At 45.1% G+C, this 24,508-nt stretch overlaps 1 protein-coding gene across 1 annotated transcript; it reads right to left on the bottom strand.

Annotated features, from left to right (window-relative positions):
• Nucleotides 1-503: 503 nt before the first annotated feature.
• LOC142573597 (carboxypeptidase B-like) lies at nucleotides 504-19,083 on the bottom strand. Its single transcript, XM_075683030.1, has 12 exons — nucleotides 18,917-19,083; nucleotides 16,680-16,879; nucleotides 15,891-15,966; nucleotides 11,418-11,554; nucleotides 10,114-10,222; nucleotides 8,468-8,566; nucleotides 7,182-7,280; nucleotides 4,630-4,740; nucleotides 4,085-4,184; nucleotides 2,358-2,560; nucleotides 1,634-1,718; nucleotides 504-693 (listed from the first exon to the last, which is right to left on the bottom strand). Exons 2-12 carry the CDS (start codon nucleotides 16,790-16,792, stop codon nucleotides 527-529), a joined length of 1,299 nt encoding a protein of 432 aa, XP_075539145.1. The 5' UTR covers nucleotides 16,793-16,879; nucleotides 18,917-19,083; the 3' UTR covers nucleotides 504-526.
• Nucleotides 19,084-24,508: the final 5,425 nt, after the last annotated feature.

Genomic DNA, 24,508 nt, shown 5'->3' with positions numbered 1-24,508 from the left:
TGGTGTTAGGCTGCTGAGCACGAGGCCGCGGGATCGAATCCCGGCCACGGCGGCCACATTTCGATGGGGGCGAAATGCGAAAACACCCGTGTACTTAGATTTAGGTGCACGTTAAAAAACCCCAAGTGGTCGAAATTTCCGGAGCCCTCCACTACGGCGTGCCTCATAATCAGAAAGTGGTTTTGGCACGTAAAACCCCATAATTTAATTTTCATAAAGAAAATCACCGACGATTAAGATACTCCCTAATGAGAAATTTGAGCGTTGCGCTATATGTGTTTTCATTTCGCGATATATTAGCTGGCGCACGTTGCAAACGGAACGAAATGTGGCGCGACTGCCGCACGAATCGGGAGATCGCGAGAGGCAGCGCGTGGGTGACGCGTGGGAGCGATTCCCTGCAGCGGCCGCAGACAGACCGCCGGTCGTACAGCGCTTTGTTACCACGTGCGACATTGACGAAGTCGACCGTGACGATGTCAGCGCTTTTCGCAGGCACAAAATTGACTTGCAATTTGATTTAATGTTATTGAATGGCGGCTACCACGCCAACCCATGCTTGCTTCGGGACGTCGATGACGTTGCTTTGGTTTAGAAAAAATCCGTTCTTCTCTGAAGAAATTTCAATGGTGAAGCTCATTCGGACACCCTTCTTGACATACATCCAGTCGATTGCAGTGCCCGGAGCGATATCTGCGTTCATTAAAAAAAAACTTTTTGTTAATAAACTTTCCGTGAGCCCTGCAGCGAAGGTATAGACGTTGCCTTAAGCAACCGCCTCAATATTTGAGAAAAGCTACCGAGGGCCCTTCAAGGAAACCAGGGTATACAAGTGAACGGGCTCTTGCACAATTAGGAAAATGTAACATATGAAGGAAAGGAGAAGAAAGAAGTATACTGGCATCAGACATGTCTTTAGAAGTTAAAAGCACATTACATTTCGTGCAAGTGGGAGCAAGGTAGTTTAGTTTCCACATGAGCTGAATATTCCAGTCATCCGTTAACTGTCACACCGAATCAGGTAAGCACAATACGGACTCCTTGAATTTATATGAGTGGTTTGGAAAGCGCACACAACTTCATGTCGAGTTCTCTCATATTTTCGCGATAACGATGATAAACAGACACTTTGGCGCGAACAAGGACGATACCTGCGTATTTTAATTACTGTTATTTTTGTAAACAAACAAGTTTGCGTGATATTCGACTTAGTTTTAAAGACGTAAACTTGTGGAGGAACATCAATTCGTAGATTATAATATATGTGCCATAGGGTAGTTATTTAAAATGTTAATTCGCGTAATTATGTTAATTATTCAGTTAAGCATTTTGATTTTTCGTAGAAGTAATGGCCGCGCCTCATTGAGCAATTTAAATCAAACCAGAATTTTGCTATCTGCCACAGGCAATTTTTTAAAATTTGGTGCAGCTAAAAAAAAAAAAAAACTTTGTATACTATATAACTAAGATTCATGCACGTCTACTATACTCCGGCGCGGCGGTCGCAACCATGTTTAAATCAAGACCAACATATTTTTATCTTTATTGTTTGCTGTTATGATGCTGTATTTGCGACGAAAATGCGTCACGATGTGCTAGGTCAGGCATCCGCGACCTTTGATCGTGTACTCACAAAGTAAGGAAGATATGGATCCGGCTTTGTAGAGGGTGCCGCTAACCTCCTGTATTGCCGCGACTGCTCGATTTGCCCTCGCCATCTGAAAGGACATGCGGAACAAGAGGACTGAAGAGGGCCGTTGTGAGGAGTGTTGCAGGCTTTCACCAAAACACGCGTGCATGCGCAAAAAGGTTGCCGGAAGACTACGCCAACAATCCCGAGATTCAACACAGTTCATATTCAAGACGTTCCGTAAATAAACTTATCAGTAACAGAATTGCAACGCTAATATTTCTCATCGCGGTTTTGAGTCAGATTCGCGGGATATTTTCATAACAAGTCGGAATCAAGGGGCGGGAAAAGAAACATTTATGAGAAAAATATGTAATGCAGAGCATAAACACCAGAAGTCGCCCCGCGTATTCCAATTTGTTGGTTCCTGTGAATCTCAGTCAGTTTTCGAGCATCCATCCATCCATCCATCCATCCATCCAAATTAACGACCCAATAACGAGAACAGCAAAAAAAAAAAAAAAAACAAGAAAAGTAACTGGGGCGAGTCATGAACCGTCGCGGTACGGAACAGCGTCCGTCCGGCTGTGTATGTACACAAGCGATTACCGACAGTGCGCTCCCGTCGCTTCGAAATCAGAGAAGCACGCCGGGCACGCACTCTTGCCGCGCACGCGGGGCGGCGCTGAGGTCACACCAACAAGGACAGGTAGCGGCCAGCGCGTACCAGTTCGTCGTAGTCCGGCGGCCTCTCGGAGCGGAAGCTGTACGGGATAAGCCAGAGGTCTCCAAAAGCGTGGAAGCTGAAGTAGAAGGCTATCCTATTGCGGAATTCAGTCACGTATTCCCGGAAGGCGTGCGACTCCGGCTCCGAGAAGGGCGCCTTGCCACAGAAGGTCTCCTTGCAGGGATCCGCCTCGTCGGGCGTGCCTGCACATACGCGCCGCGTGTGTATGCGTGCGCACTGCAGCGACGCGAAAGCCGCGCGCCCGGCGTCTGGGCATCGGCAGTCGCGAGAGTTCTCGGCGTCTCTCCAAAGACGAGTGCTACATAGCAGTCGAGGATAGAAAGAAGGGGTCAGTCGTGCGTAAGAGCGGCAGTCAATCGCCCTTCTCGCAAAGAGCATTTAACCCTGTAACACTCGAACACAATTCCATATCAAGCAAAATTGGCACAACTTGCTCACCGCTATTTTTGGCCATGCAGCAATTTTCGCACGAATAGAAAACAAAGGAATGCTATTTCAGTTATAACTTTATCAATACAGCAATTACTAATTTAATTCTTCATTTGTTGAACTCCACAGATGGGGAAGGGGGGGGGGGGGAAGAAGCACTAACCTCCAGCGTTTCAACATCGCCACTAAACGTTTTGCGTTAAGCTTTCCGCGCTTAAATCGGCATTTTGAGGCGTCAAAATCAGCGTAGGATATATGATACGCTTGGCGTTACGGAGTGCATCTCAGAGATTAACAGTAAATGTATGCGCTGACCGGTGGTCTTAGTTTTGTTTCCTGTTCTGTTGCCAATTTTTCTTGCTATATATATATATATATATATATATATATATATATATATATATATATATATATATATATATATATATATATATATATATATATATATATATATATACATATATATATTCTCATTTAGACTTTTTATGTAATTATAATATTTGGGAAGTTGATTAATTAAGCAAGACTGATCGTCTAATTAGGCGGAATGAAAAAAAAATGAGTCCAAGCGACGGCAAACAACATTACCTTGGTTCTGTCAAGCTACGCGGCATTCGCATATTTTTAAACTCTGGCTAAAGTTAGCTGGGACATCCTGTATATAGTCTGTATGTAGTTCGTGTAGTCAGCGCTGCGCACTGTCTTCCTTAAAATAAATGCAAATTCCTATAGCAGAAGTCAATAAATATAGCCCAGAAAACCGCAGAATGAAATTAACTCACGGTATCTTATATTCCCCCCTCCCCCCACACACACACAAAAAAAGAAAAGGTTACGTACAGAAAAAAGCGTGCACGCATTAACACCTGAAAATACTCTCTCGTTCCATTACAAGGTGGCATTTCTTGTTGCTTATTTTTGTTGCTTATTACTAGCAGCAATCTTAGCTGTCCTTAATGTAATCAGCGGTTTACTTTCTCACTTGTGTTCGTCTGGGTGCACTTCACCGGTATATCACTGGCTGATGCAGTACTACTCACTCCTATATATCAATATGTATCATTCACTCAGTGGTATTTCACTGATGCGTCGCTTCCACTACACTGAGAAACAAGCAAGGGAATTAGAGTGTAATTAAATAACAAGAATTGGTTACAAATTCCTGCTTGACGCGCTCTGATTACAGAGGTTATTTTTTTTTTATTTGTAGAATCCCACACAAAGCATAACAACACTTTCTTGCGTGTGTGTTTCAAAAAAATGTTTCGAAAACTTACTGCAGAATGACACGTCGAAATTACGGTTGAGGTCGGTACCGTAACACTTTGTGCCATTGGACGAGTACTGAACTGATCGATTCTTCCTCCACATCCTGTTCTGCATGGCAGAAGAAAAAGTACTTCGTTTATTTTCCTATGCAATACAATGGTCACGTTTCACAGCTATAATATACATCACAAGCTTCAAAGCTGCGATCCGAAGCTCAGCATTATCTGACAAAATTTTCTTCCACCGTAGGAAGCTATAATTACTAGCAAGCTGACTAGTCGTTGGAAGCAGAACTAATGCACTCTCGCGGATGATCCTGTTTGCACGTGTATACGTGCAAACAAAGTTCAGTAGAACATATGCAAATACATCTGCAATGGTATTTGGATGACAAGACCTGGTAAGGGAACGGAAGAAATAAAATGTCACGGACTGAGAACATTAAGCCAGCTAGCGCTAGGAAAAGCGATAAAGTATAGCATACGAAATTATCGCACTAGAATTCGTGAAAGAAAACTTTACGGCATGTTCACGATCGGCAAAGTTTACACACCGATCTCCTAGAGAACTCGTATCCGTCGGGATTGAGGCAGGGGATCACTCGCCACTCGTAGTTGAATATTTCGGAGACGTCTGAGGTTCGCTCCTGATGGCGGCTGACAAGCTGCAACAAGAAAAAAGAAGTTTTTTTTTTCTGATGATAACCTTCCAGGCCTCTCTTACTTCCAAACGGTTCGTTGTATAAACAGTGAGAACAATCTTCTCCTTCTATTCCTTAGTTTGAAAAGCTGTGAGTTTTCCTTGGCTCAGAGACTTTTGATACAAACCCAGCGAATCGCGCACATGAAAGGGTGTGCGTGAGGGGTGCCTGTTCATCTTGCTGAATTGTCCTGACGCTTCGAAATGCCATCCTGAGTGAACTCTTTTGAAATGCACTTTCATTCACGATGGATCGACTAATGATCTTGTCTATCTATCCAACGGGATTATTCTGCAAATAGCGACTGATCGAATCTTTCCCACTATGGTAGATTTGTGCAGGCGTCACGCGGCAGTCTCGGCCACGGTGGTACGTGGTCTCGGCGGATCATGAGCGGCATCGCCTGCCTAGCGCATTAGTTTACAGTTACTTATTGGTTGCATGGTTTGTGTTTGAAAAAAAAATTAACTTCTTGCAGTATTAAGGAGTTTACATTGCCTTGAAAATGAGTCCAATGCGTTTGGACCATCGACTGCGGATTCGTCGCTAGGAGAACGACATTAGAGACAAAAAAATGGGAAAATTCTGAACCATGGTAACACTGTTTTTGTGTCCTTCAGATTGATTGATATGGAAACGAAGGGATACAAGAGCAGTATAGTCATGCTTGGACATGTCGCTCTTCGATGCACCCAAAAGTCACGTGCCTGTTTGCCGCGACCGTCGCTAGCCTACAGTATTGCGGAATTACTACTCCGGAATTGGAATGAACGTGACCCCGCAATGGTATGGAATGGCGACAACGTTTGGAGGAATGTAACGGGAATGGAGTTACATCTTTTTCCGAAAATAGAGCCCCTTCTCGTTTACGCGCTATTTTTGGCAAAATACACCGAAGAGCCACCCAGCGCACGTTCAAACATTAGTATGCCAGAGCCTCGAACCTAACAATACAGTAGTATAACGTAATAGTTCTGCGGAAACCCGGAAGGAGGAGAGAAGCCCACGTTCAAACATTAGTAAACCAGAGCCTCGAATCTAACAATACAGTAGTATAACGTAATAGTTCTGCAGAAACCCGGAAGGAGGAGAGAAGTAAGTAGCTAAGGGGAAATGAGACATCCACCCAACCGTAGCAATTGCTACAAAGGAAACCCATACGGGTTCCTCGAAAGAAAAGCCTCGCAGTTGAAGAAAAATTCGTTCTGGCCCGGGACTCGAACCTTGGACCACCGCCTTTCCGGGGCGGCCGCTCTACCATCTGAGCTAACCAGGCGGCTAGCAGGTGGCAGGGCGAAGTCGAATTTGTCAACAACTCGAAGCAAAGGCAAGAGTTTGGCGTAGTAGTTCTGCGGAAACCCGCTAGGTGGAGAGAAGTAATTAAGTGAAAATGAGACATCCACACAGTCATAGCGATTGCTACAAAGGAAACCCATACGGGTCCCTCGAAAGAAAAGCCTCGCAGTTGAAGAAAAATTCGTTTTTCTTTTTTTGTTGTTGAAGCAGCCGCCGTTAACACTTCGGGTTTTCAAAACTAAACGGCGAAGCGCCCATTCAGTTTATCACATTTTGTTGGAAAATTTTGATGAATAAAACCAAAATAAAGCTTCTTTTTGCACCTTGAACTGCCTCCGACCTTTATTGAAGCATTTAAATATCACGAGGACACCTAAGCAAAAATACGCTACGTCATCATTTTAGCATTAACACATTTAAGCTTAAACAATATTAAAACATCACAAGCCGTTAGAACATGCTGACCATGCAAATACTAAGGTAGCGGGCGAAATGCCCCTATGGTAATTAGTAGGGTGGTTGTACTGCACGAGATATGTCCCCAAGCTACTATCCCTCGACCTTGGTAACGTATCTTGCGTATATTTGCAGTTCTTAACCCGTCTGACGACATCAGCTTTATGGTGCGTTCATTGGTAACTCTTTAAAACTACCAAGATGCCTTTCTTACGTTGAGGAATTACAGGAGTGGAATTGTACTGCCCGGCCATTCCCGGAGTGGGAATGGTCTAAGTTTTTTTCATTCCGAGGAATTGAAAGGAATGGAATCGCGGCAAGGTTCTAAATTCCCCGGAATAGAATTGGAATGGAATGGGGGCGCCGATTCCGCAATACTGGCCCACACCCCCCATGCAACAAAAGGTATGCGCGCTCTGATTGTTATGTCACCTAGTAAGCCAAGGCCGATGCTACGACTGAAAACCGCACTTTAAGAAAGAGGCGGTCAGGGTAAGCGTCGCTGACGTGCCCCATTGAAATGCATGAACTGTCGACCTTCCTGCGTCACGTTACTGCTCAAAGTGCGCGCATGACCTGGGTTTTGAAGGAGGTGTTGCACCGGTTCGCACGGAAAGCAAACAGGCCCGACTGCCACAGAGCAGCCTACTCGCCTCGTTGACGATGTACATGCAAGCGGAGATAGTGATCCACTCCCTGGCATGAACACCGCAGTCGATCAGAATAACAGGAAGGTCACTTTCGCTGGCTACCTTTAGAGGAATGAAAGAAAACACAAGAAGCAGTTGGTTACCAAATATAGGAAGTGGCAAGACAACGTGATATACTTCAATAGGCGTACAACGCCTGATATAAACTGTTGCACATATTCTTTGTAGGATATTCGAGAAAAAAAAAAGAAGGAAACGTGGCCACAGGAATTTCATTAAAAATACAAGAAACAAGAAGTTCACATTTTCAAAAAGAAAAAAGAAAGCGTGCGACGCTGTGCTAGTTTGTTGCATATGGCTTTTGACGGCAAAACAGCGCAGGAAGCGAAGACAGAAAGGAAAGAACACACAATGCTTGGTTCGCGGGATCGAATCCTGGCCGCGGCAGTCGCATTTCGATGAGGGCAAAATGCGAAAGCACCCTTTTACTTAGCTTTAGATGCACGTTAAAGAAACCCAGGTGGTCCAAATTATTCCCCCACTACGGCGTGCCTCACAATCAAATCGTTGTTTTGGCACGTAAAAACCCACAATTTAAATGTCTTTTAACAGTGCTTGCTGTTGCGTGTTCCTTCCTCTGTCAATCTTCATTTCCTAGATGCAGTGTTTAACCGTCAAAATGCACAAAAGAAACTTCACAAAGAAGTTCACAGAAATGAGCTTCAAAGTGCGCGTATCAAGAATGTATCGCGAGCAACTTAAGCGGTTAATTTCGCGGAATATTTATCGCAGTGCCCGTCGTGTAAGCATTCCCTCTGTTGGGCTCAATCAGGAAAAGATGCCGCTTACCTTTTCGATTAGTGCATGCAGTCCTTGTGCCTCGAAATTTGAGCGATTTACCACCATCTGCCTGCTTTTCTTCTTTTCGTTCCCCCTTCTAAGTCTTATATAGGCCACCTTCCGCGCAATAAAAAAATTTCAGTTTCTAGTCATCCTGTATCCGTGTATCTGTACCCCGTGTTTATAGAGCCGTTTGTTCCTTAACACGTTCAAGTTGCAAGAGTCTTACAAACGCTGCCACATTTATCGGCCACATAATTGCGTTTTAAATGTCGGTCACGGAAGGCGCTCAGAAGCACGTTAAAATCACCGATAAACAGCTACTCTCTCTTTTTTTTATACAGTAATACCTATGCTTCGGCCATATATCAACGTGTGCGTAACCAATGATACTGCGCTAATTTTTCGTTGCGGTATAGCGGAGACAACAAACATGAGATGGTGCCTACCTTCACAGCGATGATGTCGTTGTCATCGTGAGTTTGCCCAATAACTTGCGTTTCAAGAAAGCTGTGGACTTTCGCAAATCCCAGCAACGCTTTCGTTACCTGACAAAACAAACGAAGTATAACAAGAAAAAAAAAAGGTGTCATGGGCGAAAAAAAAAAAGGGCAAAGCAACATTCGAAACAGACCTTGTAAGATGAGAGGATGTGAATAGTATAGTTGAATACATGTTTTAAAAAGCGACAAGTAGGTCACGTCGCACTTCAACGTACTTATATTCCGACACGCTCTGCGGGGCACAAGATTTTCGACAAGCCATGGTACTGGTGGCAGTTCGCCTACCGCGAGAGAACAATTCGTTGTTGCATTTTCCCTTGTTTATTTATTTACTCCCATTCGAAGAGTTCAATCCCCTTGAATAATGAGGAAAACAGACTGCAATGTCATTGGTCCTCTGACGCACGCATTAACGAGTTACAACAGATGAAGAGCTGAGCGAAGGAAATGTTTTCTCGCCTATACGAGCGAATTCCAGCGCGTGCTAGCGGAAATATTGTTCTTCGTAGAAAAACAACAATACGATATAAAAATTGGTGCCTTATGGCACCCAGTTACGAAGGCAACAGCGCGTACAATTTGTATTTTATACGGGAGGGATTTAACGTTTGCAACGTTTTCTTGCGCTTATTTTCTGCTGACGCTTGTGCAAGGCTGCATACGGGCGACTGACTGTTCACCATGCGAAAAAAAGGGACTTCGGCTTACGGCACAGCTGCCCCGAAATCCCTAGTGTGAACAGGATTTTTATATAATGGGGCCTAATTTTCATGTGCAGTTGCATATGAGAAGAAAATTAAAAGAAGAAAATGAATGGTCCGCTCTACCCAGAAGCTCCTTCCTTTTTCGTTGTTTTTTTTTCCCATTCATTATACTGTTCACTCTTCCAAATATATTATATTATACGTGTACTGAGTACGCACAACCGAAATTAAAACAGATAGCTTTGTTGTATTCGGGGCACGTTAAATATTCTCTGGCGGTCAAAATTAATCCGGAGTTCCCCACTACAGCGTGCCTCTTAATCAAATCGTGGTTTTGGCCCGTAAAACACCAAAATTACAAGCTTTGTTGTACGGGGCCAAACAATCCCACCATGCATGCGTGCGGGACGTGTAGCTTTGCTCAGCATATATAGCAGGCTGCTTAGCTCGTTGGTCTATAGCGTGTCTCTAACTGTAGCGCGGCCCGCCGCTGTATAACTCCGTGGCTATGGCGTTGTGCTGCTGAGCACGAGGTCGCTGGCGCGATTCCGGCCGCGGCGGCCGCATTGCGATAGGGGCGGATTACAAAACACGCTTGTGTATCGTGCATCGGATGCGTGCTAGAACCCCAGGTGGTCAAAATTAATCTGGAGTCCTCCATTACGGCGCGTCTCATAATCAAATCGTGGTCTTGTTTTGAAACCCCTGTAATGTATCGCGAACTGATGTGAACGCGAAAAGACGCGAATATGGCGCTTGTGGTGTACTTTTTTTTTTGTCCGCGTCTGTTTACTCTGCTTCGAAAAAATAAAATGGCGGCGGTACCTCCCACGAAAACCACGTCACTTGCATGTAAACTGTACAGCAACGTGGCCGTAGTCGACTCACAGACTTGTAGCTGTAATAGCGCGCGTAGTCGAGAAGGTCAGAAGCCGTTTCCCCTCTGGCAGCGCTCGCATCGTCGGGGGCGATGAGGCGCTTCTCTTCGTTCACCAGACTGCGAAGGAAATTCGTGTCTGTGCTCAGGCGACTCCCTGCAGGAGTGTACAGCGCCTAGGCGATACAGCGGATCACTGGCCGCAGTGAACCACGACGTTAGAAAGATGGCAAATAAAGAAACTGTCAAACTGTTACTGCATGCAGACGTTATGAACTACGCCGGACCGTGTTCCTCCGTTCTCTGAGGCAATGCACAACGTAACCAAAATGGCATATCGCAGCAGGTATGCCTGGGATAGAAACAACCGACACACACTTTCAAGTCAAGGATTTTACATTGTAACCAAAATGCGCCCCGACCGTACTGCGCAAACGACGAGAGATGCCGGCATTAGGCGCTGGCCTACGGTTTTCCGCATGGTACAGTTATATCACAGAGTTGATCGAGATGCGGTGCCTGCAACGTTGGTGGGAATCTCTAAACGATTGAGGTACGTGTCAGCAGCACATACGATTGTGTCTGCAGTAATAGAGCATGAGGCTTTTCTGCTTCGAATGATTGCTTTTGACTTGTTGCGTTCCGATATCGGGGACATGGGTGCCCCCGTAGCATTCTGGTATACAGTCACTTGGATAGCAGTTTTTCTAAATGATCGTATTCTGATTCTGCGTGGCCTGAGACTGACCCTAAACTCCTAAAGTGACAGAAGTCACCAAGGCTGCTTTGTGTATCGATGGCGACACTAGATTTACTAAAAAGGCAATGAAGGCGGTGGCATTTAAGGAGACGCGCCTGCTAACCTCGCACGTATAGTTTAGCCTGAAGCGGCTGCTTGCGGACAGGATTGCAAGCGCGAGCTCCCATAGGCCGGAAACGGGGAAATACCGTCGCTACCTTATGCACCCACTGCAAGGTGGCACAAGCTTGGTTGGAGCTTGGACGCAACAGTGTGCACATAAATTTGGCTATAGTACTACCGACAGTAATTTAAGTTGCCCCGTACTGAGCTTGTAAATTTAATTTTGTGGGGCATAACAAACAACTTGTTGCCTTCTATTGAGGGTAACTCCATACTTACCCGCGGCTAAAAGATTCTATCAATCGCTAACTTTCGATGTCACAAATTTTAGCAGCACAATACAACAAAAGTGATGAAGGTGAGCAGTCTTTGAAATAGCAGCGAGCTTTTAAGGTCCTGGATATTGAAGAAAAGAAAAACGAAAAACGAAAGTTACAAAATCTCGTCACTAACCTTTGCAAGTTGTCCGAGTTGACATGGTACTGTATGCCCGCAGTCTCCATAACATCCACGATTTCGTTGATGCTCTCCGGGGGTACTCTCACCAGTCCAGTATGACCCTCTTTGATTGCATGACTCCAAAAGTCTAGCTGTTTTCCAAGGAAACGAATATTATACTGACACAAGCATTAATGAGCAAAATTAACGCAGCATGCGACGTTCTTTAAACAACATTGTTTTGTCCTTCGACACTCACTCCACTAGCAGAGACTGCTAATGCGCAAGTAGCCAGAAAAGTGCACGTAGTGTGAATACAGTGACGAATATAAATTCTTCAGCGAAACGGTTAGTGCGATTGCAGAAGCGCTGAAAACGTAATATGTGTGTATTCTCGGACTAGATCATGCACCGAATATATATTTGGAGAGAAAGAGAGGCATGTTAGGGGTTATTTGCGGGTACAGACTGAAATGTGCGGGTTAATTAGGGGCTAAATGAAAATTACTAAACACATGTTCTCTGCCTGCCTAAAGGCGTTATGCGAAACACAACATGTTCTCGGTATCCTCGGATAACAAAGAAATGCCAGAAATTTTATATTTCTAGAGAATTGGTGGCCATATTATGGGTGGTGCGCCCTGAAAATTTGAAGAATGCAAATTATTTAGGAGCCTTGGAAACAATTACTAGATCCTAATTTTCTTCCTATTTAGGGGCGTTAATAAAAAAAAACGTCTACTTGGTTTGTCTGGTGTGCTGGGAGAACAAAACACGACACCAAGATACAATATATGAAGATGGGAGGCATGTTGTGGGTGATGTACGATAAACGTTTAAACTGGATATGTTAATTACAGCCTTTGCAGAAGATTAATTATGCAAGAGTGCCAGAGGGAAGGGGGAGGGTTTATAATGGTGCTTTACGAACCGTGTGCGAAGTTTACCGGATGTCCTGACAGAGCTGAACGTGCCACAGAGCTTTGCGCTTATATGAAATAGGAGGCATCTCATATGGGTGATGTGCGGGAAAAGTTTCAAGAGCGTCAGGTAATTACAGGCTTAGCGAAAAATTTCTCAGGCAAATGCTAGACAGCGTTACACTACAGTTACCCGCAATGTTTCCCAGTGTCTCGAGAGAGCTCTAGATGAGCTCGAGTTCACATTTGGTGAATATGAGGAGCCTGTTAGGGTTAATGTGTCGCGAAACTTTAATGCTTTTATATCAATTACGAACTTTGCCGTTAATTACTAAATTATCGTTTCCTCCATATTCTCATGCGTAATACGACGCACGTAGTATAGTTTCCCTGCTGTCCTCAGTGAACCGATTAATGTACCTTGCTTATATTTGATGGAAATAGTGGGCAAGTTATAGGCAATGTGGTAGAAAAAGTTCAAGTTGTCTCGGTTTTTTACGGCCTTTGCAGTAAATTATTCACGCAAGCGCTCCATGGCGTTGCAATTGCGTTCTACGAATAGCGTAGAATTTAGACCCCTGTATTGGGAGAACTAATATAACTGGCACCGAGTTCAAATTTGGTGCATATGGGGGAAACAGTGTGGCTGATGTAGTACATAACGTGTGTGGGTGAATTTACCCTTTACAGGAAATTACTTGTCGAAATGCCCACGTCCTGGGAGAACTGTGCATGTCACCGAGTTCACATTTGCTGGATCTGACGAGCATGTTGCAGGGAATGTGTGGCGGAAGTTTAATGCGCGTCAGGGTTAAGTAATGGATTCAGATAATTACTCAATACTTATCTTCCATATTTCGGGCATTATACGAAGCACGTATTTTGTTTGTCTATGCTGTGCTCGGAGGACTTACACAGTAGCACCAGCTTTACATTTAGGACAAATTAGGTGCACATAATGACTGACAAAACTTTATGACAGGAAACGTTAATACGTGTGGGTTAATTACGACGTTGTACACGCGTTATACGCATGTTTTATCGGTATCATGAGATAAAGAAATGAAGACGCCGAGTTTAAAATTTGCTCGAAATCGGGTACATATTATAAGTCACGTGAATTATTCGAATGAAGATGTGAACAAATTTGTTGGAAGCAAGTAGTACCTTCTGGTATACTCGCACCATCTTCGTATATATAGCTATACTCTTCTGGTATACTCGTATGCCATCTGGTGATGATTCCATTGATGATTCCATTTGGAATCGCTGGGCCTTAAAGGGTTAAGAGGGCGCCGCACAAGTACCATGAAAATGTTTTTTTGCGTGCATTTTATCAATCCTGCGCCATCCCATCTTTCGCTTTCACAAACAGAATTTGTTTTTCGTGAAGCTTAATGCAACATTCGTAAAGTGATAGACCGAGTTCAAATTTGTAAAATTTACGAAAACTTCGGGAGATTTGGCAGGTACGATGACATCTTTCATTCCGAAGTGACACTTTGTGCGAGTTCCAGTGCCTCTACAGGCATGATGATGTTATTGACCATTTTTGCGGAGCAGTTTGTTCTAGAGAAACGAGATGGTTCTTTCAGCGGCGCGCCGCACGTCGCCTCAGCGACAGCGCACGAATGCGAAACCATTACTGCTGTCACCTTGCTTCTGTGCGATCAGCTGTCGGAAATGCAACCGAGTTTTCGCTAACGCACTTTGATCCATTCATGCCGGATTGAATCATGTGGATGGAACACGTGTGCAGTAGTTGGCTGCAAAACTAGTGACTGGCATATTACGGAATGGAATGAATCTGTGTAGCCAAATTCGCGGACCGTTGCTGCAACTGTCCGTATATGTGTTACCGGCACTTAGAGATGTACGGCTTTCTTCGAGGATACGGAAATTTGCTCATCCGCCAGCGTTGTATCGCTAACCTTCAAAGAAAGTGCTTCAGCCCCGGAACGTCGGCAAAAGTGTGTACCACTCGTTAAACAATGACAAAGGGAGTAGCGCCCGCTTCCTGTCGTAGTAAGTTTCGCTCACAGTATCAACACACATCTACCCCAACTGGCACGGAAACTTACGCCCACTTTATCGCTAACGTGCCAATAAGTGCAGTGGACGCACACTTGAATATATGCGCACCATACACGCACAGTAAATGACGGTCTACACCGATAGCACACGAATGGTCCAAGCTGAATGTTTCGTGAGTCTACAAGAGTAAGCAAGTTACTAGCGATAATACATCCTTGCTACAAGGTATTACAATGTATAAAACGGCTACGTTTCAAGCCTTGCGTGTACCCAGTAAATTTACTGAGTCAGAAATGTGACAAGCCACTGCTAAAGAAAGAAGAGCAAAACACACTAATCCTGATTGAACTCATGAGCGGAAAGTTTGGATAGCTTGGAATACCTATTTAGCCTCTCTCTTAAAACAAGCACCATATACGCTGCTCGCGCCGTTTAAACATAGCTTAATCAGCTTCCAAAGCGATTTTGCGTGTTCAATGAAGCTGTGGCCAAAGCTTCGTGTCGCCCACCCAGTCACCGTCTACCATATATCTCCCGAAACAGAGGTTTGCTGAGCCGCACCAGCGTCATACACACCCATTGTAGGCGCGGAGGCAACGGATGTATTGAGGCAAACAATGGACGCGTCACCACGTGATCAAACATGGCTGCTCCCACGGGATCGCCGCGAAAAGGGTTAATAGATCGTCAAACGCTTATTCATGTTCCAAGTGATGCAGGCTCTGGTTCTGTTAGAATTGCCATTGCGGAAGGAAATAAACTAGGAGGGAGCACTATAGTTCCCGCAGCCAGCCTGCGCTCCGTGAAGACAACCCCTTTGCTTTTTCCTCCCTAAAAAATTCGACCTAACACGTGATTCTGCGCGCGGCGGACTCGGCCCAGTGTGCTGGGTTCCCGCTAGGTTTTAATCGAAGCGCACGTGTTCGGGGTTACTATGCCAACCGCTGTGTGGAAATTTTCTCCCGATGTGCTTGTGCAACTTGGGTGCGTTTATATTAGAGCGTATACATTTGCCGTCACCATTGCAACGTGCGATCGTGCCGCACGTTGCTGTCGCACCCGTTCTCTTTTCGGAAGAGCATGCGTTGAGCGCTGCTATAGTGCACGCTGCAGAGGAAGACACTAAAACTTACCGCGACATGATCACTTGCTGGGCCGACTTTTCTTGGCTTCAAATTTGCTACGTAATGCTATCTCCTATAGTTATTTTCTTCCTCAGTGAAAATTGCGCACTGCAAGGTGGGAATCGTGTAACAGTCCTATTGAAGTTATATTTCTTCTCGCTCCTATCCACCGGCCCGAGTGCTGCCCAGCCTGCGTTTTCGTAAGTAACGGCCGGGCCGTAGCGGTGGGTTGATAAGCATGGAACAGAGTCGCTGCGAAAAGAATCGTTACATTATACCGGCCCAGCTGCGGTTGCTTTTTGTTCCATGGATCGTGTGCAGTGGTCATCGAGTCTTCGTAGTTCGGCAACAAGAAACGAAAGTATCGCATCTTTAAGTAGCAATATATTGAGCAATGATACGGTCCTTACGTCGAGATTATCTTTGACATCCAGTAGCGTCTTCAGATGTGCCTGGCTGTCAATTCTTACTGACAGGAGGTGGTGCCTGCACGCAAAATAACGCAACCATCATGAACGTGAATGCGAAAGAAAATATGCCACATAGAGAGAAAGCGAAAAGAAATAACGAAGCGATATATTACGTAGCATTGAATAAATTGTAAAAACAGTCGATGTTCCTCGCATCTGTTGACTGCATTTGAAAAATGAAAACATTCGCGACTTTTAATATTTTGCCATAGGAATAGCTTACTAGCTTATCTGGCTACTATAGAGTAGACGAGATAAACATTTGAGCTTTTCGGCCGACACACATGGCAACGCCTTGAGAAAGGCTCATATTTCACTCCCTGCTTGAACTGTAAATGATTATCCAAAAATGCACGAAAACAAGCATTTTGATGTTGTAGACCATTTCCACCAGCATTCCGGTCCCTTACCAGTGTACTTCCGCGGCATAATGATACTTCCTTAGCCAAACTATATATATAGACGTGCAACTATATAGTTCTTGCGTCACTCCAGGTGTCACCTTGCACTCCCGCGTTCTCAGTGACGCGCCACTGTGTTACACATTGTAACCGGGGTGGTCGTCAAGAGCGCTTTGTTCTTCCTCATTGCAAATGACATAAAGGTAGTTACACCGCTACCTAATAAAAACACCTGCCAAAAGTTTCCGTTGCCCACCGTGGAAGGTTGACTCCGGGACTGCAATTAAAAGATGGCCGGGCAGTGTTTGACAAGGCGGCGAGTGCTCACCCGAAGAAGGTGGTGTCGATGACGGCGTCGACTGCGCCCTGGGCGCCCCTGCATAACTGGACGCAGGCGAAAGCCAGCAGCAGGGCGGCTCTCGTGGACACGGCCGCGGCCATGAGACAAGCCGCAGGCCGTCCCTGGACGGCACTGTTGCTGGCGCCCGCCAGAGACCGCTACTCCGGAAGAGCCGCGACGCCACTGCGCTGCAATGAGACACCGAGACGGGCGGCTACACGCATCCGCTTACGAGGATTCTGTGCGCGTCCATTCAGTACTCAACTTCTACCGCGGACGGCCAATGTGCGCTGGGAAATTATTGGGCGTCCCCTTATCTCGTACGTAAATGTATTAAAAGAAGTTGGACTATGGCGGTCCGAGGAGCAACATTTACAGCTAAGATTATCACAGTGAAGATTTACAGGGCACAGTTTAGCAGCTTGACTGCTAAACTGCTACAGCGTACCGCAAAAAAAAAAAAAAAACGTTAGCGTCGCGCATAGTTTGCAATTGCGATTATGATGTGCAGTGAGTCGAAACCTGCCTCGTATTGAGGCTATGAAACAGCACGAACGGCAGCCTCGGTGGTACGCCGAGTGAAGGGACTTGCAATATAGATGCTAGACTGTTGAAGGCCGTGAGATAGAACAATGTTGCGGCCCTCTCGTCAAGCATCTTTCTTCCGAAGCTCTATGTTAATCTAACTTTATCGTTGGATTTGTCGGGAAGTTCACGGTCTACTGTACGCGGACAATTTTTTCTTGGTCGTGGTTTGCGTGCAAGCTGTTTGAGAATTGATACATGGTCGATGTTGTCACAAACCTTTTTTTATATACGGGGTGTCCCAGCTAACTTTAGCCAGAGTTTAAAAATATGCGAATGCCACGTAGCTGGGCAGAACCGAGGTAATGTTGTTTGCCATCGCTTGAATAGCCGGATTATTTCTTGCCTTCCGCCTAATTAGGTAATAAGTCTTAATTAATTACCACCTTATCAAATATTATAATTATATGAAAAGTGTCAATGAGAAAATTGTAGAGCGACATGAAAAACTCCCGATGCACCTTTATGTTGCTCAATACGTGCTACATAAGACTGTTTTTCCGAGCATGAAAGAAACCCGCGAAAACACGCAAAGTACCTCGAACGGGCAGTCGCGTGGCAATTCTGAGTGCATTTGCGGACTTCATTCAAGCTCGGAAAATCACTTTTATGCAGCACGTATTGAACAACATAAAGCTGTATCGGGAGTTTTTCATGTCGCTCTACAATTTACTCATGACACTTTTCATCTAATTATAATATTTGAGAAGTTAATTAATTAAGACTATTTATCTAATTAGGCAGAATGAAAAAAAATCTGATTATCTACAAGCGACGGCAAACAACATCGCCTTGGTTCTGTCCAGCTACGTGGCATTCGCATATTTTAAAACTCTGGCTAAAGTTAGCTGGGACATCCTGTATAGACTTACTATCGCTCCTATCTGACAGGACTCTTGTACTGGTAAACACATTCGAGGGAAAAGAAGAAACGACACAATGTTGCGTCGTTTCCCTCGCGTCGTTCGTCCCACGTCTGGCGATATTTTCATTGCCTCACGTATGATTAACATAGTCGTACAACTGCAAGATAAGTTTGAATAATTTGCAGTTATATTATTTTATTTTTTACCTCTCTCGTTCTTTTTCTCGCTCTCTCATCTGTTTACTCGACGCGACCAGTTCCATGTATATTGGCATTATTTGCGATGTCAGAAGTAATACAGTAAACGTTACGGTGAAGACAATTCTCATAAATCTCGCAGTTACTACTGTATAGAAGAACGGCGCTTCCATCTTACTCACCGTTATCTCCACTGCAATACTACCGTAAGCTGCGAAAAAAGGAACAAGTTACATAGGCTCTCAGCTGACTGCTTAGAGCAGGTGAATAAACAAAGTCAGGCATACTCTTTGCACTGGCTCCGTGTTACCAACTCCGCGCAGTATGGCGTCAGCCAATCAGGAACGTGAACCGGATGCCTACGTCAAACGCCATTACTCCCGCGCGTTATAGGCGATCCCTTTTTTTAATTCACTGACGCGTGCAGTCTGCCTTCGTTTCTAATTGGATGTCGTGGAGCCTTCGATGTGCTGCATAGTGCCGGTGAGACAGAGTAAATCTACATTACACGTAATGCTTCGTACTATCTGAACGAGCGGAAGAAAGAAGGGTTAGCAGACAAAGCTAAGGTGCTTACGAAGCCTTGTGCTTGCTCCATGGCTGAACTGGTGTCCTTCCCGCCTTTTGTACGTAGCTCGGTTGGCTACACAAAACTGACGACGGACGCAAGTGGATGGTCCAGACTTTCAGGCCATCCTCTCACGCGTGCTGGGTCGCAGCTTGCGTCAACACCACTCGGCAACGCCCGAGGGGACTTCGAAGCATTTCAACTGATGATGATGATCTCATTAACTGTGGCGCGTACCCACTGTGGGGTATTGCCCAAGTGTTGAGCGGTGTGAGGAAAGTAAATCTGAAAATTTTAAAGAAATACAGAAAAAGACTTGCGAGTATAGTCACACTGGTATGAAAAGAAGAGACAGAGAGAAAGGAAAAAATATCAAAGCAGAGGAAGATAAAGAAATGATGACATTAAGAAGATAGACGGCGAAATTCACTGGTCAAATTTGCCATCGATGTGTAAACATTTCTGCGATATTGAGCAAGAACGGACACACACAAAAAAAAAAACGATGACAGTTTTAGCGCTACTCACACCAGCGCAGCCTTCTGCGCCCTGTGAAAAATAACAAGCAAATGTGACAGCAAGCGACAAATAATAATTAAAAAAATTACGGCAGAACCTATCTCACGATGAATGTCGACGTTGACTCGAGTGACAATGTAGCGAAGTAGCGACAACGCATTGCCACCGCAGAGATGCATCATGTATTTGAGGCGTATATGCACCCGGGCTCCACTCTCGCACTTCCCTCTGGACATGCTCGGTCACATCGACGCGCCGCCGCGAAGGCCACACAAGTGTGCCTGAAGATATATGACGCGGGTTCGATTGCACCTAAGTCTCACATACCCAGTGGTACATCTATACCCAGTGACTCAAGTTGGCGTCAAAGAGGTTCACTAAAGAGCGGCACATACCCAGTGTCACATACCCAGGGACCCAAGATGTTCCGGTGGCTGGTTTCTAACCCGGTTCCCTCAGCACAGCAACCTGATCATTACCCATTAGACCACGGACTTCCCTAATGACACGCCACGTGAAGACTTCCATCACATTATATTGGCATGCCCATCAACTCCAAACAACATCAGACACAGCATAAACCACAATGCTAAAATAAAACCCCCGAAGCGGTGGGAGGCTATACTGCTCAGCGAATGCCCAGAAGACCAGCTCTGTGCTGTCCGGCTGGCGGAGGACGCCGCTACGGTTCAAGGCCTGGCCTGCGTCTGAAGGAAAGGGGAGCTTTACGGGGCTAGCCTCCGGGCCTCTCCGTGCGCCTTTCGAAGTCAGCGGGGGCTTTTCAATAAATAGGTTTTATTTCTCTCTTTCCCAGTGACCCAAGTTGGCGGGAAAGCGCATAGATAGATAGATAGATAGATAGATAGATAGATAGATAGATAGATAGATAGATAGATAGATAGATAGATAGATAGATAGATAGATAGATAGATAGATAGATCCCTAAAAGTGGGTGAACTAAAACAAGTATGCTAATCGCACTAAACAGACGATACGTGTACCTGTAGCCTCCTGCAGACTTAGTCCACGGCGCCAGCTCGCCAACTCGCCAGCCCTATTTTATACGATATGATCACTTCCGCTATGCCTTTGGACCAAAAACGAAAAAAAAGAAAAAAGAACGTAAAGCGCCCAGACAGGCGCATGAGAAATAAAATTGCCCCTGAATATTTGTCGGCACAGTTCTAGCTTGGTGACGTCCCCTCAGGGCGTGTTCTGCATGTACCCTAAGCAACTGATCTTTCCGCCGATTACCTCTGACGTCGAACGATGGATCACGGACAGCACATTGTATAAGCTGCGGTTGCAGTATCCCTATGAAACGGGCTTTGCATGCTTATCTTTAGCTTCCTACTGACGTTATGCCGTGTGGCAACCCAAGCGAGTAAAAGCAAAAAAAAAAAAAAACAAATCTGTGAAACATGTGAAACATAAATGCTCTCGTTAGACGACCACCAAACCAATTAGAAAGAAATTAATTGCATTTAAATGAGAATGCCAAATTCTATCGACTGTTCGGAGCTAAATTTCTATTTATGGCCTGATCTTTCTCGCCCAAATTCGGCATTTTTTGCGTTCCAGCACAACGTTTACGACTCCAAGAAGAATAAGAATAAGAAGAAGCGACAACGACAACAACTATAGAGATGCAACTAATGACAAAAAAAAGTAAAGAAGGAGCAGCAAAGAAAAGGAATAATCCACGGAAGTCATTATGCATCGAGTTTCTCACTATATTACCTAGAAGGAAATCTGGCGCTGCTGCGCTGTGGTATGCATGGGAATGCCGGTACATTGTGACTTCGGATTGGCATCGTTCTCGGAGAGCCAGGCATACACCATTCCGTCTGTCACAATGATTCATATTCTACTAGAACTGCACGTAAAAAGCTGTTTTAGCTTTATTATTACACAGAAACATGTTTTGTTTAACCATAAGAACTTGTTATTGCATGTACAATTATATTATGCGTAAAAAGTATCAGCGGGCCGCTAAAGTTGGAGGACAGACGACAAGATTCGCGTTCGCTTTGAAACAGTTTGTCGTCTGTTCTTGCTTTTCTTCTCTTCATCATGCTTTGTAGGTGAGTAAAGATGCAATTTGCGTGAATGGAACCATTTTTTGACGATTTTACTTTAAGGACGCGTTATTTGTGTAGCCATATCCACATTTTAGACGAAGCCTCTTACAACACCAGCCAACACAAGCCTCGCAGACACATACGCCGTCATTCCCATGACGGCACGGCGCCCCTTAAGAAACTCCCATAGACGGTGACGCCAGTTTTCCCTTTAGGTGTTATAGTTTTAGTTTTCTCAGACTCCTTTTCGTATTGCGCATCGTTACAAAGGGTTTCGTCATTTCATTTGGGAACAACAAAGTATTGCAGTTAAGCAGGAAGCTATCACCCAGGAATAAAACACTCAAAAGGAAACGGAATGGCGCACGAAAGCATGTAAATGATAATTTCACCCCCAAAAGACTTTTCCTTTTTTGGTTGGGTCTAACGTCTTAAAGCTACACCACTGTATGTGAGAGACGCCGAAGTCCCAGACCAGCGAGTGAATTAACGTTGACTGTAAGGAATTACTCGGTGCGAGAAATATCAGCACATGGCCGCCGCTGTAAGAATCGGGTCTAGCTCCGTGGCCCGGAAATGAACCGAGGACTGTGAGCTCAACAGCATAGCGCCTTAACTCCTGAGCTACTGCGGAGAGTAACAAGACCGTTCAGGGGTTCTATTCTGGACACTTCGCCGCTATCAAGTTGTACATTAATTATCATATGTCAATATCGCATATCAAGTAGATATGTCGTAAGATGTTATAGAGCGAACGCGTTCGTCAGAACAAATATAACACGTATATGTATGTGTTCTCGGAGGGTGCCACATTAAGACTTCGAGAGTCTAGCATCCTCTGTGCCAGAAGTACCTCATAGTTGAAACGACAGGGGAAAAGACAGGTGAATAAGAAATGGAAAGGTTGTGGGCATCGTGACTATCTTACTTTTTGGGGGTTACCTGTGCTGCACTGCTGCCTCGCAGATGTGTGATGTCCCGATATGAAGTCGGCCAAGCGCAGCGATAGCCGGCACGACCGCAAGAACCCATGTTTTGTAGCGTTCATTCATTCGCCCGTGTTCCCGTCCACCGGGCCCAAGCATTACTGTCTTATGCATTAGGGTGCCTCAACGCGCACCTCCACATGGAGCGGCGGGCGAAGAGGGCATCCAGGCACGCTGTTCGCATGCTTCGATAGTGCACTGTGGCGCTAAAGCCGATCGTCTGAGCTGCGATGATTAAAAACATGTCTATTTGCATGGAGCTGCATCAGTAAAAGATCATTTGTTCCTGGCAGTGATGTGCAATTATTTAGCAGGACCAGCACATCTTTGTTTCGACAGCAACGGAACGGCACTAGACCTATGATAAACATAACAAGACAACTGACAACGGAGTTAAGGAAAGCATTGGGGAACTGAACCGTTTTTAAACACAATAATAAATTATATAATTCATGCATGAGCTTTAAGTTTGCGATAAACTTCGTGCTTCTAATAAATAAATAAAAAAAGAAAGAAAGAAAGAAAGAAAGAAAGAAAGAAAGAAAGAAAGAAAGAAAGAAAGAAAGAAAGAAAGAAAGAAAGAAAGATCAATCCTCCTAGCGGGTAGCCACATGCTCGATGTAGGCAACAACAGACAACTTTGCCACTGATGGGAGCCGAACCCACACGTCACGTATTGCGTGACGCCATGTATTACGTGATGTTTGCAGTTTATTGGATATTACACATCCGCAATTGTGGGTGGCGCTGGCTAACACTCCCTTGGCTAGACAATACATGTACGTAATCGTTTACCCAAGAAAGTGGACAGCGGTTCAGCCGTCTTAGTAGCTCAACTGAGAGCGCACTTCACGAATCGTGCAATAGTAGTAGATTCGGTTCCCACCGGCGGAAAAGTTGTCCATCGTCTAACTTCCATTTCTTTATTTATTAGGGATATGAAGAATACCACAAATTTAAGCTTAATATTCTCACGCGCTAAGGCAAGAGTAAGCAGCAGTATCAGCAGCCAGACACGAAAATGTCAGACACAAGAAGGACGGTTCTCCAGCTGGCGCGAGATCTTTGACTTTGTCGTCTTCAATCGCCGTTTTTGATGGGCACGCAACGCTGGCTCAAAACACCTGGTGGCATTATTCCCCCTCCCAATGGAGCATCGACTCGATGCTCAAACACAGAACGTACACGGGAACTACACAAATTAGGTAAGACAAAAAAAAAGAAGGAAATGCGCTAGCACACATGCGGAAATGCACACGGAAAAATGTGTTCTGTGGTCGGGAACAAAAAAAAAACGCTTCACAGTTCTTTGGAGGACGACGCGACGACAGCAAAAAAAAAAAAAAAAGGGGTAAAAAGAAAGGTTGTTTCACTAGTACACTTCACCGTGTAAAATACGGCTTGAGGCCGACGACATGTACAGTCTCTGCGCGTGGTAAACGGCGCTTGGGCGATGGCAGGTCTCCGTCTGGAATCACTTCATAGTTCACGTCGCTTACACGCCTTAGTACTGTGTATGGTCCGAAGTACTTGCTCAGGAGTTTCTAGCTGAGACCTCGCCGTCTAATAGGTGTCCAAACCCAAACTTGGTCACCAGGCTCATAGGTAACTTGTCGATGGTGGAGATTGTGCTTTATTGCATCTGTACACTGCTGCTGTCTTATGTGCACTCGGGCCAGTTGACGCGCTTCCTCGGCGCGCTGAATGTACTCCTCGACGTCAGGAGCTAACTGGTCGAGCTGGTCGGTATCTTCATATGGAATCATGACGTTTAGCATAGTTTGGACATCTCGACCATAAACGAGGGGGAATGGCGTGAAGCGTGTAGTTTTCTGCGTGGCCGTGTTGTACGCAAACGTTACGTACGGTAGGATTGCGTCCCACGTTTTGTGCTGCACATCCACGTACATAGCGTTCATGTCTGCCAGTGTTTTGTTTAGTCTTTCTGTCAAGCCGTTAGTCTGAGGGTGGTATGCAGTGGCCTTTCGATGACTCGTGTAACTCAGCTTGAAGAT

This window comes from Dermacentor variabilis, chromosome 1 (assembly GCF_050947875.1).
Source record: "Dermacentor variabilis isolate Ectoservices chromosome 1, ASM5094787v1, whole genome shotgun sequence".
NCBI lineage: Eukaryota > Metazoa > Arthropoda > Arachnida > Ixodida > Ixodidae > Dermacentor > Dermacentor variabilis.
This window is presented reverse-complemented; position numbering and strand designations above follow the sequence as displayed.